The sequence below is a fragment of the Prionailurus viverrinus genome, chromosome X (assembly GCF_022837055.1).
Source record: "Prionailurus viverrinus isolate Anna chromosome X, UM_Priviv_1.0, whole genome shotgun sequence".
In the NCBI taxonomy this organism is placed as follows: Eukaryota; Metazoa; Chordata; class Mammalia; order Carnivora; family Felidae; genus Prionailurus; species Prionailurus viverrinus.
This window is the reverse complement of record NC_062579.1, coordinates 9,802,196-9,820,894: the sequence shown is the minus strand read 5'-3', so window position 1 is coordinate 9,820,894 and position 18,699 is coordinate 9,802,196. Positions and strand designations below refer to the sequence as shown.

General features: G+C 43.9%; 1 protein-coding gene across 5 annotated transcripts in view; it reads left to right on the top strand.

Annotated features, from left to right (window-relative positions):
- The window catches only part of CTPS2 (CTP synthase 2), a 105,078-nt gene that overhangs the window by 63,240 nt on the left and 23,139 nt on the right, over positions 1–18,699 (top strand). For all 5 annotated transcript variants that reach the window (XM_047843451.1, XM_047843453.1, XM_047843452.1 and 2 more), the window contains one exon: positions 4,607–4,703. In XM_047843451.1, coding sequence (XP_047699407.1) covers positions 4,607–4,703 — 97 coding nt within the window. The remainder of the gene's footprint in view (positions 1–4,606; positions 4,704–18,699) is intronic.

Genomic DNA, 18,699 nt, shown 5'->3' with positions numbered 1-18,699 from the left:
CAGGACTGCCATTCCTTCTGGAAACTCTAGGGGAGGATCTGTTTCTTTGCCTTTCCAGCTTCTAGAGGTTGCCTGCTCATGGTGCCTTCTTCCATCTTCAAAGCCAGCAATGTAGCGTCTTCCAGTCTCTCTCTCTCTCTTTTCTCTCTGACCGCCACTGTCATCTATCTCCTTCTCTGATTCTGACCCTCCTGCCTCTCTTTTATAAAGACCCTGTTGTTACATCAGACCCACCCAGATAATCCAGGACAGCCTTGCCGTCTCAAGAGGCTTAATATACGCATGTCTGCAAAGTCTCTTTTGCCACGTATTATTTATTTGGTAGGGTTAGCATAATAACATGGCATTAATCATGGGTCAGTAAGGAGAACTGGAGGGTGCCCGAAAGCATGGGCCCATGTGGAATGGGGGGGGGGGGGGGGCAAGGCATTTTAGGAAAAGTAATGAAGAGGTGATATAGGTGTAGAGCAGTGGTGGGGAGGGGAGCAGGGGAGCCATCAGCAATGAACCTGTCCATCCAAGGTAGAAACCATAGGTTAGGACGCTTTGGGAGAGCTTAGCCAGACTGGGTTCCCGAGTGAGGTGGGACCTGAGTGCCACGTGCAGAAGAGTATAGATTTGAACATCACTTTGTTCGTACTTTGTGCACAACTTGAACATGAGTCATCAAGAATCGAAATCAGAAGCAGGCTTGAAAAAAAAAAATGATCAGGAAAAACTAATGGACGGGAAGAAGGGAATGGGTTGGGGAAATCCTTGTAAAGAATACTTGCGGAATATAGTAGAAAGTCTGAGAAAAATCACTGTGTGTTGCCTGAGAGACTGGAAACAGCTGGCTTGGGAGAGTAGGCTCCTTCAGCGTCCCCAAATGAAATGTCCAAAGGCAAGGGACGTGAGGGAAACTGACCTAACCAGGACTCTGTTGGGTCAGTCAGTGTGTACTAACTCGTATGCTGGAATTTCATCTTTGATAAGAGACCATAACTTCCGTAGACTCTGTTGTTAAGGCATCTGGGACGCATGAACCCAGTCTTGAACCCATTACACTTTTATCGTGGGCTGCGGAAACTTCGGTAAAGGTTAATCAGGGCTGTATTTATCCTTATGTGGTACTTTTACATCTAAAGCTTTATCACCACCGATATTCGTTACTTATTGATCCTTTTTTATTTTTCTTATGCTATATGGCTGGCTCAGTTCCAAGAAAGGACAGCTCTGTAGTGGGGATCAGACAACAGCCAGTATTTCGGCAAAATCAGAGCAGGCCAAGGCAGTCCTTTTGCAGTGGAAGAGGCATTTTCCTCTTAGATGCAAATGTACGGTATTTTGGAAATGTTGGGATTAAAACTAACGCATATTTGAGTTTGTTTTTTTTTTTTAACTACTCCAGTCACGATAAAGGATATGTTTTGAAACTGATGTCTCTCAGGCTTTTTGTGGAGGGAAATACCAGGCACAGAGACGTTTTCCCGAATTTTGTTGCTGAATCAGGCTGCTTATAACCCAAGAGGCAGTCCTACTGGCAACTTTCGAGCTCATCGGAGGCGACTGTAACTGAAGGCAGCTGGTTGGGCCTGGCTTGTCCAGAACTGCGGTGTATTCTCTACCCTCCCCAACCTTCCCCTTGGTGTGTTTGGATTCCACTGGCTTGTGCCTGGCTTCCATCAGAAGACTGAGTGTCTGATGAGAATCCCCAGATGTGGCCTTCTGAGCCAGCCCAGAGACAACAGCGACTCCCCTGTCAGTTCTTGCTGTGCTTTACTCCTTTCACTGCCGTTCGGGGCATCGTTCGCCATTGGAAAGCTACTTCCACCTGCACCCCCATCTTTTCTCTAACCTCTTCTGTGCCTTCTCCTCTGGTTTCTGTGCTAGCGTGTTTTAATCAGAGGATCACTGTGGCTGCTGTACCTTGGGATTTCTTTCTGTGCTATCATGTTCGGAGACGGTTGTAGTTATTGCTTCTGAAAACAGCAGGGATAATGTGAACTAACACCCTAGTGGAAGGTCTAAATGATAGATTGTACTGTTTGGGCTTTAAATTTGTATTTTCATTAAAAATAATACTACATACAAAGTTTTAAAAGCCAACTCGTTCCAAAAGGCCTATAATGAAAATATTCAGTAATCCTTACCCCCTCTCTGCCACCCTCAAGTCTTCCAGCTGGTTCTCCTGATATTTACCTCCAAGCTTTTATTATTTTATTATTTTTATGTATGTATGTATTTAAGTAAACTCTACCCCCAACGTGGGGCTCAAACTCAAGACCTCAAGATCAAGAGTCATGTGCTCTACCAACTGAGCCACCCGGGTGCCCCTACCCCCATGTTTTTAAATAATATTCTTATATTGCTCTGTTAGGGATTTCCACACTTCCCTTTACGTTGGAGGAGTATTTAACACCCTTAGGCAGCCCCTGTGCCCACTGTATTTTTCTTTTGGAGATACAATGTGGTCTTGTGTCTGTCAAGATCATCTCAAGTAAGCAGTAAGGCAGGTTTCCTGTTCTCAGGTGGGTCATTTGACTTTTCTCAGTGGTTCATAGTGGAACATTTCTTGAAAACCAAACATGCCAATAACTACACAAACTACATTAAAAGACTCTTCCTGGGCTGAAGAACCCAATACGGGAAGTAAGAAGCGGGGGTGGGGGGCGTTAGGGGGGGTCATCGCTGTGCTCTTCCTACATGGTTCAGGTTGTCTTGAACTGCAGTGAAAATTGAGGCTGTGGTGGATAGCGCAATCTTATCTGCCTTTTCCTAGAAAATACATAAGGGGCTGGGCATTTATAAGCAGCTCAGCTTTGAGAACTGGAACTTAATGCCCTCTCTCACCTCACTCCAGTAATACTTAATCTAGCCATAATTAGCCAACCAGAGAAGATAGGAAAGAGATGTCAAGGTCTAGAGCACTTCAGAACTGAGTACTCCATCCAACAAGGGGAGTAATCAAGTTTTTTCTCCACCCCTTCCCCTCGGTGACTCTTGGAGTGCACTTGGACGCAGGGTTCAGATGGCTCGGAAAGTTCTGGGGCGCTGATAAGATCATACAAGTTCTGGGAAAATTTTTACCTCAGGAAATTCTAGTTGTCCAGGTTTTCTACAGAGCACTACATGGCATTTAATGTGTGTGTGGGGAAACTGAAAGGTTTTATGAGAGGGAAACCTGAGCAGTTTCATCAGAACACGTTAACTTGCCCGACTGTAGTCTGTTCTAACAGCTTAACAAAACAATAGATGAAACAAAACCACGAGATCGTAGCGAACAGAACGGAAACAACAGCAATGACTAACAAGAACAGGCTTTTCGTAAAACTCATGTTTTGGAATTTCTATGAAGTAATCATAAAGACAAATCTGAAATTGTTTGGTCTGAGTTCATTCATTTATTCATTCATGCATGCATTCATTCAGTATATACCATGCGCCAGTCCCATATACGCAAGGGGCTGGGAATGCAATGTAAGGAGAGGTAGCACTGCCCCAGCCCTCAAGGCTGTATAGTCTCACAGGCAAAGCACTCTACAGACATGAACAAGGGAAGTGCAGGGGTGGGGAGGGCAGAGATGGGGTTCCTCACTAGGCTATGGTGCCTGAGAATATAAACTCCTGTAGGAGTTCATGTTGGATAGTTGAGCTAAGGTCTCAAGGTTGAGGATGGTTTCATTTAGGACAAGAGGGTAGGGGAATGGGAGATGTTCTGGGCAGAGGAAACAGCATGTGCAGAGTTCTCATGGCAGGAGGGAAGAAGATGCACTGGGGGAAATGGAGGAAGGCCACCATGACCAGAGCTCAGGGTGTGAGGGGAAGGTCATGGGACATGGGGCTGGAGGGCAAGGCTTCACTGATATCATGCAGTCAAGGATTTCAAGCAGGAGAAATACCACAACTGCTTTGCCTGTAGTGTGCAGGGTGGACTGGGGTCACGTGAATGTGGGGCTCTGGCTATAGCCTGGGTTGAGGGGCTGTGGTTTGGGTGATGTTTGGAGCCATGGATGGATGCAGGAAGTCTGGAAGGGGTTAAATTGATAGGACTTGACAAATGAGAGATGAGGCATGAGGAAGAGGGAGAGATCCAGGGTGGTGCTGAAGTTTATGGCACAGAGAATGTGCTAGAATGGATAACGTTACCTTTTTTTTTTTTTTTAAAGGAATCCTAAGGTTTTCTAGAAAAAAGTCTTTTTGGTGTACTTCTCCATAAGGATGGACAGATTTGCTTATGGAGAATCTTTAGGGAATGAAATGGGCAGTAGGGGAGGGATGCGAATACCAAAGTGAGTGGCCCTAGAACTCCAGAACTTGAAGTGTGAACATTGCTTGGAATTGACGTCTTGAGTAATGACAGATGGAAGGTTATAAAGAAGGTCCTGACACATTTTGTACAAGTGATTTGAATGAAAGATTAGAACAGAGATGAAAAGGAAGCCTACTGTGAGGAGTGTGTAAAGCATGGCTGTATTTGAATAAGAAAATTGGAACGAATGATCAGGTTTTATTGTCTAGGGAACATCCTTACCCAACCAACGATCGTTACTTTAAAAGTAAAGCTTGGAATTTGGGAAATTACATTTGTATAAATGGCAAAACCGGACTTGTTTTGTTTTCTAAGGTGATTGATATGCCCGAACACAACCCTGGCAATTTGGGAGGAACAATGAGACTGGGAATCAGAAGAACTGTTTTCAAAACTGAAAATTCAATATTAAGTAAGTGTCTACGATCGTTTGTTCTCTCAGAGGTCGGGGCGGGTGGTTCGCGTGGCTCTGTGCAGACACAGCCGCAGTCAGAGTCCTCTGGAGCCCACGCCGCCCCTTCCACCTCTCCAGCTTCCCTTCCAGTAGCTCCAGGTGCTGTGACTCTTTATCCCACCTGTCCCATTTGCCTTTGCTGCTCCTCCTGCTTTCCCCCTAGTCTCCCCGGAAGGCTTGGTAGAAAGCCTGTGAAGGCCCCTTCTTATTTGACCGCCACGACACCGGGACCAGCAGGCTGCTCTGTGATTTACCGATGCTCCTGGAGATGACCTTGCACGGGGAGAGCCCTGATTCACCCACTTCTTTCCAAGCCACGGTTTTCTCCACTACAATGAAACCAACTCCCTGTTTACTTCTTTGATGTCTGACTGGTGTCAGTCAGCCACTAATTTACAAACTTCTTAAGGAGTAGGGCAATTAAGTCTGAGAAGTATATTTCTCTGTTCCCCCAGCAGCTTTAGGTCGGGGAGAGGAAAATATGATGCGGCTTGCCATCTGATATTTGCTCATCTTTCACTCCCGATAAGGTTACTTTAATTTCTGTGGAACTTATTTTCATAGATTAACACATTATATGAGACTAACATAAAGCAAGAAAAACCCCAGAGCCCTGAATTCAGTTTAATAAAGACATCTTGAGTGCCTACTCTGTGCCATATGCACTGTGCTAGATTCTGCAGATACAGTAGTGCCCAGGACAAATATCAGCCCTGTCCTCCCCCAGGGCCTCAAAACAAGTGGAAAGAGTGTCATGAAAGGGAACATGAAAGGTGCTGAAAGGGCCGGAAGCAGGGGAAGGGAACCCAGGTATCTTGGGTGTCCAGCATCATTCCCATGAAGTTATGAGCATATCTTAGAAAAATGACCTCTTAACGAAGAATAAGACCAGAAATATGAGTTTCTCCTTTATGGATGATAAACAGCTTCTTTTAATTTTTTTAAGTTTATTTATTTATCGGGGAGGGGGGAGGGGCACGGAGAGAGGGAGAGAGAGACTCCTAATCTGCACTGACACAGGACTTGATCCCATGAACCCGTGAGATCATGATCTGAGCCGAAATTAAGAGTCCCACACTTAATCGACTGAGCCACCCAGGTGCCCCAGTGATAAACAGCTTCTAAGGAATATAAAGCTTCCTAGTAAGAATGAAATTTAAAAAAGAAAAGTTTCGGGGCGCCTGGGTGGCACAGTCGGTTGAGCGTCCGACTTCAGCCAGGTCACGATCTCGCGGTCCGTGAGTTCCAGCCCCGTGTCGGGCTCTGGGCTGATGGCTCGGAGCCTGGAGCCTGTTTCCGATTCTGTGTCTCCCTCTCTCTCTGCCCCTCCCCCGTTCATGCTCTGTCTCTCTCTGTCCCAAAAATAAATAAACGTTGAAAAAAAAATTAAAAAAGAAAAGTTTCAAGGCACATTTCTTTCCTCTCTCTGGATAAGAAACCATTGTTCTCTAAGTGACTTTTTTCTTTAAGAATATAAGAATTTTTTCTCTCTGTGGATATGAGTAGTGATTCTTCAGCTTTCAAATGTTTTCAAATACTTTGAAACTTTGTTCAAATAATTGCCTAAGAGACAAAAAATGGTTAGTGAGAAAGTTAATGTTTTAAAATTGTATCTGTTTTATGTAAAAGATTCACTGCTAATTGTACTAAGCTTCTAAAAAAGAGCATTGTCTTCAAAATATTTTAAATTTTGATCTGTCTTGATAGAAATAAGACTGATTTAGCATTTGTTTTTCTTTACAGTAGGCATAAAAGTAATGTCGATGATTTTTATGAATCTTGAATACAACAAAGCTTTACAAAAGTAACGGGCTGACTAGAGAACAAAAATCCTTGCTTTTAATTAATATCTTTTGCCTACTTTGAAAAAAAATTGTAATAGCTTTATTGAGATATAATTTACATACCATACAATTCAACTACTAAAAGTATGTAGTTCACTGTTTTTTATTATATTCACAGAGTTGTACAACTACCACGACAGTCAATTTCTGAACATCTTTGTCACTTCAAAAAGAATCGCTGTTTCCTTTTAGCTACGACCGGCCCCCCTCAGTCCTAAGCAACCATTAATCTACTGTCTCTACAGATTTGCCTGTTAGGAACACTTCATATAAGTGGAACCATATGACATATGATATTTTGTGTTTGGCTTATTTCATTTAGCATAATGTTTTAAGGTATACGTACATTGTAGCACGTATCAGCAGTTCATTCCTTTTTAGGGCTGAACACTATTTCATTGTATGGTTAGACTACATTTTGTTGATATGTTGATCAGTTGATGGACATTTGGGTTGTTTCCGTGCCTGCCTTAATTTTTTTTTTTAAAGTCTATTTTATTTATTTTGGAAGAGGGAGAGAGAGAGCGCAAGAGCAGGGGAGGGGCACAGAGAGAAAGGGAGAGAGAATCCCAGGGAGGCTTCTCGCTGTCAGCGCAGAGCTGGACGCAGGGCTCAAACTCATCAACCATGAGATCATGACCTGAGCCGAAATCAAGAGTCCAACGCTTAACTGACTGAGCCACCCAGGCGCCCCAGGCCTGCCCTTAAATTTAAACTGTGCTTCATAGTTTGCAAATGTCATACGAGTGTGTGAACCTGTGAGCCTCAGGATGCATAAGGTTTTGCCCTTGCACTTGTGTCGTATTGGAGATGAGAGATACGAATACGACCACTGGCCATGGCTGTATTGAGTGTCATAAAAATATAAAAACAAATAGCACCATAGTATCTTGTGGATTTCTTCCCCCTAGTTGGCCTATTTCTTTTGCAGCATTTTTTCTCTAGTCAGCCCATTACTTTTGTAAGGCTCCCCCCACAGCCCCCTCATCAGCATATTTCTGCAAAATGGAACAAAATACATTTGCTTACATTGCTTCTGAAAATAATTTATAGTTTTGATGGAAAGCATTTGATGCTATTCATTCATTATTTAAATTTGATTTATGGGCCTGTGATTGCAGTGCTCTGGGTTGAATGGAAAAACAGAAAAGTAAAGGTTTATTTTTGTTGTTTTGTTTTGTTTTGTTTTGTTTAGTAAAAGAGAATACTTTGGAATAGGGCCAAAGCCTAAAGATATTGGTGGACACAAAGGCTGGATTACTAAAGTGATTCTGATTTTTATATTCATCAGGAACAAATTCCTTTTTTTTCTTAGAGTCCTTAGTTCCCTAAGGTTCATGAAAACTAGGAATTTGATTTTTCTTTTTTCTTTTTTTTAACCACTTCATTGAGGCATGATTGACATACAAACAGCTATACATATTTCATGTATGCAGTGAGATGAGTTGAATTTGAGTTTTTGGAAGTGGAGACTATAGGTATAAATTGATTTGGACCAAAGTACTACTAATCATCATTTGCTCTATTTGTAAGAATTGTGTTCCCAGAGGCTCACTTCTGTCCTGCGTTCTGTATGTGTGTGTTGTCCTTGTCTACAAAGGCTTTTGCTTATTAAAGGACTAATGACAGTGTGGGGGGAAATTATCAAAGCTGGTTCAAAGGTCTTCACAAGCAAGATATTTTTCTAGACTGCATTTCTCTAACACTTCACCTAAGTATTAATTGCATATTCATGATCTTTTCTTTTCTTTAAATGTTTATTTATCTTGAGAGAGAGAGAGCACGTGCAAGCAGGGGAGGAACAGAGGGAGAGGGAGAGAGAGAATCCTAAGCAGGCTCTATGCTGTCAGCACTGAGCCCAATGTGGAGATCGAACCCATGAACCGTGAGATGATGATCTGAGCTGAAATCAAGAGTCAGATGCTTAACCGACTGAGCCACCCAGGTGCCCCTACTGATTCATTTCTTATTTCTAAACACTTCAGGATGTTTCCAGCATTTTGTTAGAAAAATGGTAATGTGAACATCTTGACACAGTGTTTATGTTCTTTTGATTGTTTCCTTAGAATAGATTTCCAGGACTCAGACTATTAGGTCAAAGGGTGTGAACACATTTATGACTGATAATTCTGCCAGATTGTTTGATGGAAGAGGTGAACCAGTTCATAATGATGTGAACTACACTGTACTGTTCTTGCTTTCTCTAATGGCTTTGCTAGTGTTTTTATCATTTGTCTTTTTGCTTTATTAGCAGAACAAAAAGTACCCTTTATTATTGTACTTTATGTTGCATTTCTTTTCATTACTACATTTCTTTTCCATTTTCTTTCCATTACTACATTACTGCATTTCTTTCCACTGCAAAGTGGAAAGTTCCCCCACCCCAAAATGTTGGTTTATTTGTGTATATGCTGTCCGTGTTCCCATCAACACTTAAACATGGGAAGGGAGAGATCTACCAGCCCAAAGTCTATTACCTAAATGGTCTAAACCAGAGGTTAATAAACTTTTTCTGTTAAAGCCCAGAGAGTAAATATTTTCAGCTTTGGGGTTACACGATCTTTGATGTAACTGCTCAACTCTGCCATTGTAGTGTAAAAGCAGCCAGAGGCACGTATGTAAAGGAACAAGTGTGGCCGTGTGCCAGTATACCTTTATTTATGGGGGCCAAAATGTGAATTTCATGTAATTTTAATGTGTCATGAAATATTCTTTCAATTTTTTTCTTCCACGCATTTGAAAATGTAAAAACCATTCTTCATTCGAGGGCTGAACATAGTCAGGGATTCCTGGTTTGCCTCGGAGTTGCCATGGCTTGCCAAATCCTAGTCTATACCAAGAAGCACAGGCCAAACGTGGTGTAAGGCCCAGGCAGTAAGGCTGTTACCGTCCTGGGAAGTACTCAGGGTATCTCCCCACTTGTCTGCTTGCCTGCCTAAATATACCACTTAGTGACAGGATAAGGCTCATGGTCAGTGGGTGGTCAGAACAGGCCTGGACCACTCTTCTCACATAGTTTCTAGTCTTCTACTGGAATGGGTGGCCCTGACCTCACAGCCCACCACTATAATCACTCTCCAAAATGCGACTCCTAAAGCATGCATTTTAGGGTGCCCGGGTGGCTCAGTCACTTGAGCGTTGGACTCTTGATTTGGGCTCAGATCATGATCTCACAGTTTGTGAGATTGAGCCCTGCGTCCGGCTCTGCGCTGACAGCTCGAAGCCTGCTTGGGATTCTCTCTCTCCCTCTTTCTCTGCCCCTCTCTCACTGACTCACTCTCTCTCTCTCAAAATAAATAAGTAAACTTAAAAAAAATGTTTAAAAAAACATGCATCTTACCACTGGTGAACTCATTAAACAGCTCTATCTACCCTTCACATCTGTAGATTTCATTGCATGTAAATTACATACCCTCAATTTTTCTTTTTAAAAAAATTTTTTAACGTTTATTTATTATTGAGAGACAGAGAGACACAGAGCGTGAGCAGGGGAGGGGTAGAGAGAGGGGGAGACATGGAATCCGAAGTGGGCTCCAGGCTCCAAGCTGTCAGCACAGAGCCCGACGCGGGGCTCGAACTTACAAACCACAAGACCACGACCCAAGCCGAAGTCAGACGCTTAGCCAACTGAGCCACCCAGGCGCCTCACACCCTCAATTTTTCAAAACCACATTTTATCTGGATACATAGATGGCAGGACTTGTTTCACAGTGACATGCTTACTTGGTTGATTAACTCATTAGATGACATCTGAAAAGCAGGGTGAGATGGTGCAGAGCAGGTTAAGTATTAAGTGGAGTGCTTTGAAGGGTGAGAAATCAAAAATGAGGCATGACTGGAGATGGAGTGGGTCAGGCTCAGGTGAGAGAGGAACCAGGGAAAGCACCAGGGAACTTTTTTATGAGAGGGTTTTAAGACTCCAAAAATAAACTTTATCGTTTTGCTTGTGGCTCTCAACTGAGTGTGAGAGATGGGGACGTAGTAAAATACAAAGCAATTCAGACAAGGTTCAGAGCTCATTAAGGGGATGGCTGACAACTTGTTTGATGGTTATAGTTTCCAAAATATTACCGTCCCCAGGCTTCATTTTTTTAGTCAGGTCCCAGATATGTTGCCGAGGCATCCAGGAAAGGGAGCATGTCTTTGTGCTAAGTGTGTTCTTCAAACCAAACTGCCACCTACCAGAAAGAATGTGCTTTTTGGACCGTGCAGGTAGCATGTTTTAATACTGCACAATCTGGGGGGCGCCCGGGTGGCTCAATCTGTTGAGCATCCAACTCTTGGTTTCAGCTCAGGTCAGGATCTCACAGTTCATGGGATGGAGCCCCGCATCGGGCTTCGAGCTGACAAGGAGCCTGCTTGGGATTCTATCACCCCACCCTACCCCTCACTCTCTGTCCCCCTCCCCCACTCTCTCAAAATAAATAAATAAACTTTAAAAACTACTGCACAATCTGGTGTGTGTATGCACTGGTAGGGATGCTAGAGTAGACTCAGTTTAAAGCAATCCCGTATTTGATGTGCAATTTGAGAAACTGTTCTCCAAACCAACACCCAAATGGTCGGGAGCCCTTGCTTTTAGAAACAGGAATGCTGTAGGGGTAGAAGGGTGCAGAGCAGACCTGAGCACTTGAGGTGGGGTGGGGGGTGCGGGCAGAGGAGGGAAAGGGCCACCCCATGAGCACAGTGCTGGGCGGTGGGGTCGTTAAAAGCAAGTGGATGATGGGGTGCCTGGGTGGCTCAGTCGGTTAAGCATCCGACTTCGGCTCAGGTCACGATCTCACGGTCCGTGAGTTCGAGCCCCACGTTGGGCTCTGTGCTGACAGCTCAGAGCCTGGAGCCTGCTTCAGATTCTGTGTCTCCCTCTCTCTGACCCTCCCCCACTCACGCTCTGTCTCTGTCTCTCTCTCTCTCTGTCTCAAAAATAAATAAACATTAAAAAATTTTTTTAAAAAGCCAGTGGCTGCCATTTTGCCCTGTAGGGGTGTCCAGTGCAGTGGAGAATGTGGCACATTTTGAGAGGAATTAGAAGCCCTCTGCAGTGCAGTCTATCCAGCTGGAGACCAGGTCCTGGTGATTTCCCATCAGAATTCTGAGAAGATGACCCTCATCGTCAGGGCAGATGACAAGGGACAGTGAGACTTGACACAGCTGTGTCAAGCTCCTGAGCATGATGTTGGCAGCAAGTGGAAATTGAGTGCTTTAGGAACAGACTCACTTCCTTTTGGGGATCTTCTTTGCATTTCGTCAGGATGAGGAGGAGGACTTGACTAAAATGCTTGGCCCTGCTTCACTCTAGGGAAAAAAAGGTTTTGTTCGGAGAGAACAGGCAACAGGCCAACCAGGAAGTGTTGAGTGAGTGCCCGCATTAAGGATCTGGGCTAAATACGTGGCCTTGGAGATACAGAGTGGTCAATCTCCAATTTGAAAGCACTGAAAGGCAAGGGGATAAGGTGGAACAAATTTTCACCGGCTAGACAAATTGCTTTTGCTTTCTTATCTCTTATCAAGGCATTGATAGAGAAAAACAGCTTCTAGTTCCTGGTGTGGTTAGATTGTTAGGAGGTTTAGGAAAATAATCACACCATACAAAAAGCTTTGGCTCGGTTAATGAGGTGATTTACAAAACAATCTAAAAGAAGTCACCGGGGATTTAGGGACGTTGCAAGTCCATGGCACGGTAATTTGTCGTGCTGAGACCAATGGGAGCATGCCAGCTGGCGAGCCTCGCCGCCTCCCTGCCGGTGGTCCACTGTGCGGGGTAGCTCTCTCCCCTGCTCCTTCCTACCTTTTGCTGGGGAAACCATTCGCTAACGTGTTTGTGGATATGGGGACTCACAGGTCTGGGACACAACAACAGAAGGCATTTATGTGACCCTTACTGGACTGGCTCTGTGCCCAGCACTTCACCCATGGGAACCAGTGGAGAGGCCAACGGCCCCGCTGCAGGAGCCACACTGCCCCATCGGAGGCCCCCCCCAGCCCCAGCTCTCAGTACCTGGCCGTGTAGGTGCTTACACTACAGTTTCTGCATCTGCAAAACGGACACCAGAATGCCTCCTGCCTCAGGGGGTTCTTCTGAGGGTTAAATCAGTTATGCATGTGGGTCCTTCAGTGCCCGGCACAGAAAAGGCACTATTTCAGTGTGGCTGTTAGGATCGTTAACGTGAAGGGGATATTGTCAATACGATAAGACTTGCATGTCTCTCAAAGTTCTGGATATGACCTAATATATATATTTTTAATGTTTATTTATTTTGAGAGGAAGGGACAGAAAGAGAGAGAGAGACAGAGAGACAGTGTGATTGGAGGAAGGGCAGAGAGAGACACACACACAGAATCCGAAGCAGGCTGCGGGCTCTGAGCTGTCAGCTGAGAGTCAGATGCTTAACCGACTGAGCCACCCAGGCACCCCTGGGTATGACCCAGTATTAAGAATGGGGGGCCCCACTACTGGTATAGCCACTGTGGGAAACAGTATGGACGTTCCTCAAAAAAAATTAGAAATACTATATGATCTAGTAATTCCACTACTGGGAGTTTACCCAAGGAAAACGAAAACACTAATTCAAAAAAATATATATACACCCCTATGTTTCTTGCAGCATTATTTACAATAGCCAAGATATGGAAGCAACCTAAGTGTCCATCAACGGATGAATGCCGAAAGAAGCTGTGGTACATTTACACAGCGGAATATTACTCAGCCGTAAAAAGGATGAGATCTTGTCATTTGCAGCAATATGGATGGAACTAGAGGGCATTATGCTAAGTGAGATAAGTCAGACTGAAAAAGACAAATACCATATGATTTCAACTCGTAATGTGGAATCTGAAAAAAAACAAAACAAATGAATAAACAAATGAAAAGCGGAATCCAGACCTATAAATAGAGAACAAACTGGTGGTTGCCAGAGGGGATGGGGTGAGGGGTTGGGCAAAATGGGTGAAGGGGAGTGGGAGATACTGGCTTCCAGTTATGGAGTAAGTAAGTTATGGGAATAAAAAGTATAGGGCATATATATAGTCAATAGTGAGTGAGTCAATGTGGTGAGCACAGCATAACATAGAGATACTGAATCATTATGTTATACACCTGAAACGAATACAACATCGTATTTCAACTATACCCCAATTAAAAAAAATTTTAATGAATATACAAAAAAAAAAAAGAATGGGGTCCTGCGATGGCAGTGGGAGGGGAGAAGCAGTGAGCCTAGGGTGAGGACGAGCAGACCTCCCCGTCGTTCTAGTCTCTCTGCTTCCCACCTGCTAATAGGGACTGGCAGAAGCATAAAGAAAAATCTAAGAAAAGAGATGTTAAAAATAGGATAAGAATACTAAGCCGGGTGGAGGGGAAGAGATTCGAGCAAGGAAAAAACTGTAGAGTTAAAGGCAAGGAATCGCATTTCAAAAATAGAAAATTAGCATTTTTATACTAGCAAATTGAGGTAAAAGATCATGAAAAACAAAACTAGGGAAAGAGGAGGAGTTTAGATACTTAAAAGAAATGAGATGTTTTATAAAAACTAAGGAAGCGGTGTAGTAAAATCTAAAAGTAATAAGTAAAGAAGGACAAAGATAGTGGCTGGCCCTGACTGCACACTTTCTAAGCGTCAGTAATTAGGACGTCATGTGCATGATTTCAGTTATTTGTTTCAACACCCCTAGGACCCAGGCGAATTTTGCACGAGAGAGAAAGGCATCTTAGCCAGGTTATTTGTTAGAAAGTCACTCAGCTGATTTCTGAGCCTGAGCTCTTGACCACCTCACTATACCAAATGGCTGGACCTTAATTAAAGGGGGAATAGAAACACCCAAACAGCTTGCGGAGCTGAAAGCTGCCTTGTGCTGAGAGACCCAGGACAGGATTCCACAGCTTTCCGGAGTGTCTTGTGAAAGGAGAGCAGGGAGAGCAGGAAATGTAGACCCCACTCTGGCTTCTGAAAGCCAGTCTGAAACCACACGCTTGGCTTGAGGAGGGACACACACACTGAATCAACATAGGGCTGAGCAGCTGGGCCGGTAGGACTGGGCTGGGAATGTAAATGAGTCAAACAGCCAGGTATAAGAGATGCCACAGCTTAAGCTCAACAATCAGTGGCAGCTAAATCAGGCCTTAGAGTCAGAGAGGCAGTAGGGAGTGGTGGGGACTGGGGCAAATTGACAAGGACTTGATCCATCAAAGGAGTAACTGCTAAAACTGATAGTCATATGAAGGACTGTGCATTCACTGTTGCCAGTCGTCTAAATTTTCAACAGAATCTGGAAATCTGGAGTTTCATGAGAAATCTCATGGTTTCTAAATGTTGGCAACGTATTTAAAGTTTTAAAACACCGTGTGTCTGCCAACACTATGCAAGCCAAACACACCACATATCCACACCCTGAACAACCTCTTCATTGGACAAATACCGGCAAACACTTGCACGTACACAGAGAGTTCTAGCTCCTGGTAGTGCCTAATTAGCACAGGGCATGGTTCTGGACAGTCTTCGAAGTGACTCGAATTAAGACACTCGTGCAGCAGTTAAAAGCTATTTGTGCAAAGGCAAGGCAGTGCTGTCAAGAGGAAAGAGGTAACAAAACCCATCAGGTAGCGATTTTACCTTTTGTCCATGCCGTGGGTGATTTCCTCTAGCCCCCTGGAAATAGGAGCTGTGGAGTCCAGGTGAAAGGGAAGGATCAGAAGGTACAGAATGTGGGTCGACAGCATATGGGTGATGGCTTTTAGGAGTGAAAGTGGGGGAAGAAGGGAGGGTACAGCTCTGGGCAGGTGTCTCCAGTTGAGGATAAACAGCTAGTAAACGGGGCCAGCAGAAGGCACAGAGGAACAGAGGTCACAGATGGGGAAAGGGGGAGTTACTGTGGTCCCAACTGAAGACAGATCTGCTGGGTTTTTGAGAGCAGTTCAGTAAGATAGGTTGCAAACAATGCGGATGGGAGGTTTGGATAAAGGGGAAGTTAGGGGAAGAGGGAATGGTGGGGGCAAGAATGGAGCTGTATAAATTTCAGTTTTAAAAATTTTAATTGTGGGGGTACCTGGGTGGCTCAGTCAGTTAAGCGTCCGAGTCTTGATTTTGGCTCAGGTCACAGTCTCCAGGTTCCTGGGATCGAGCCCCAAGTTGGGCTCTGCTCTGACAATGTGGAACCTGCTTGGGATTCTCTCCCTCTGTCTCCTTCCCCTGCTTGTGCTCCCTCTGTCCCTCTTGCTCTGTCTCAAAATAAATAAATAAACTTAAAAAATACTTTAATTGTGGTAAAATGCGTGTAACATAAAATTTACCATCTTAATGTTTTTACATGTGCAGTTCAATAGTATTAAGGATATTTACATTACTGTGCAACCAATCTCCAGAACTTTTTTATCTTGCAAAACTGAAACTCTGTACCCGTTTAACAAATTCCTATTCCCCCTGCCTGCAGCCCTTAGCAACCACGGTTCTACTTTCTGTCTCCATGAATTTGACAACTCTAGGGACCTCGTATAAGTGGAATCATCCAGAATTTGTCTTTCTGTGGCTGGCTTATTTCACTTGGTGTAATAGCCTCAAGGTTTATCCATGTTGTAGCATGGTCAGAAATTCCTTCCTGTTTAAGGCTGAATGATATTGCATTGTATGTATGGACCATTTTTGTGTATCCATTTTTCTGGCCATAGACATTTGGTTTCCTTCACCTTTTGGCTTTATATAGCTTTTTGGAAGGGGAAAATTTTGGCTCTGGAAAGGAGCGAAAAATAACTCAGGTTCAGTTGCTAGGATTACTAACACGAGAGTGGGAGTGGGCAGGATCATGCATAGATTAAGAATATATTTTGGGGGCACCTGGATGGCTCAGTTGGTTAAGCCACTGACTTTAGCTCAGGTCATGATCTCGCGGTTTGTGAGTTTGAGCCCCACGTTGGGCTCTGTGCTGACAGATTGGAGCCTGGAGCCTGCTTCGGATTCTGTGTCTCCCTCTCTCTCTGCCCCTCCCCTACTCACACTCTGTCCTGTCTCTGTCTCTGTCTCTGTCTCTGTCTCTGTCTCTGTCTCAAAAATAAATAAACATTTTAAAAAATTAAAAAAAAAAGAATATATTATGTATCGGGGCGCCTGGGTGGCTCAGTCACTTAAGCGTCGGACTCTTGGTTTTGGCTCAGATCATGATCTCAATGTTTGTGAGTTTGAGGGCAGAGACTGCTTGGGATTTTCCCTCTCCCTGTCTCACTGTCTCTCCCCTGCTCGTGCACCCTCTCTCTCTCAAGAAAGAAGGAAAGAAAGAGAGAAAAAATAATATGTATGAGACAGAATTTACCCAGTAGCAAATTAGAGAAGGAGATGATGTAAATTGGCAAAGTGTTTTTGTTTCTGAGAAACCTATTGTACTTATTATTGGTGTCTTGCTGCCTATGTTGGGAGCATTTTATGGGTTTTAAGACTTTTATCAGTTGCTTTTCTCTAAAGCTTTGCTGGCACTTGGTTCTTAAAAAAATTTTTTTTTAATGTTTATTTTTGAGAGAGAGACAGACAGAGCATGAGTGGGGGATGGGCAGAGTGAGAGGGGGTACCCAGAATCAGGCTCCAGGCTCTGAACTGTCAGCACAGAGCCCGACATGGGGCTCGGACCCAAGAGCCACAAGATCATGGCCTGAGCCGAAGTTGGATGCTCAACAGACTGAGCCACCCAGGCGCCTAACTTCTTAAGTGAACCTTAACCTTACGTGCACTTAATCTCTGTTGCATTTGATTTTTTTAATGTTTATGTTATTTTTGAGAGAGCGAGAGCGACCATGAGCTGGGGAGGGGCAGAGAGACAGGAGACAGAGGATCCAAAGCAGGCTCTGCACTGACAGCACAGAGCCCAATGTGGGGCCCGAACACATGAACCACAAGACCATGACCTCAGGTCAAGTCAGATGCTTAACCGACTGAGCCACCCAGGTGCTCCTGTGTTGCATTTGATTTTGTCTCCAGAAAGACTAGGATTGAAAGGAAGACTGTTGTTTTGTGGAGGATTTCCCCTGTGGCCAAGATCATGCCATGGTGTATGTGCGCTTGATAAATCCATCTGGAGAATCGCTCTTCAGAACATGGTGTCTCTACCCCTCAGTCTTTTCACTCCACACCTAGATACCCTCCACATTCAGCAGCAGCTAGCATCTTGCCTTGTCATTGACTGTCCTCCTACAGCACTTTCAGTGACAGTGTGGATCAGTGGTTCCTAGCCCGGAACGCACAGGGAGGAGGCACTTTGTAAAAACCCATATGCCCAGGCACTCTCCTGAGAGTAACCAAATCAGAATCCCTGGGGCGGGGCCCCAGAATGAGCATTCTTGGTTTGATTTTGTTTTTAAGGTGTTTTCTTTCTTTCTTTCTTTCTTTCTTTCTTTCTTTCTTTCTTTCAAGATTTTATGTTAAGTAATCTCTACACCCAATGTGGGGCTGGAACTCACAACCCAGAGATCAAGAGTTCTATGCTCCACTGACTGAGTCAGCCTGTGCCCTGTAAGGTTTCAAATAGAATTGGACTGCTAAGATTCTGAGCTGATTCTCAACATATAGTTTTAAAGGAAATTTTAATTTTTTTTCATGGATATGGCAAAGGATTAGTTTTGTTAATTCGTTCTTGACAGATTTGTAAGCCATTGGGAAAGGATTTGAATGCAAAAACCAGTATTTCCAAAGTTCTGAAACCATATTTCATCATATCCCCTGTATATATATTTCTCATTCATTAAACAAATATTTATTGATTACCTGCTTATGTGCTAGACACTGGTTATAAGAATTGAAGGGACAAGTCCCCATCATGTCCATCATCTTCCTGCTTGGATTTCCTAGTCTAGAGATAACAATAGCAACCACATGATTTGTTTACAACAGCCCTATGAAATAGGACTATTGTAATTCCCATTTTACAGATGAGGAAGCTGGGGCAGAGAGGTGAAATAATTTACCCAAGCCACATATGCATTAAATGGCGTAGGGGACTGGTGCAGTCTCTGTTGCAACTATTCCACACTGCCATTCCAGAGGGAGAGCAAGCCTAGACAATACATAAATGAAGGGGCGTGGCTTTCCCAATAAAACTTTATTTATAAAAGCATATGTATAAATATATATAAT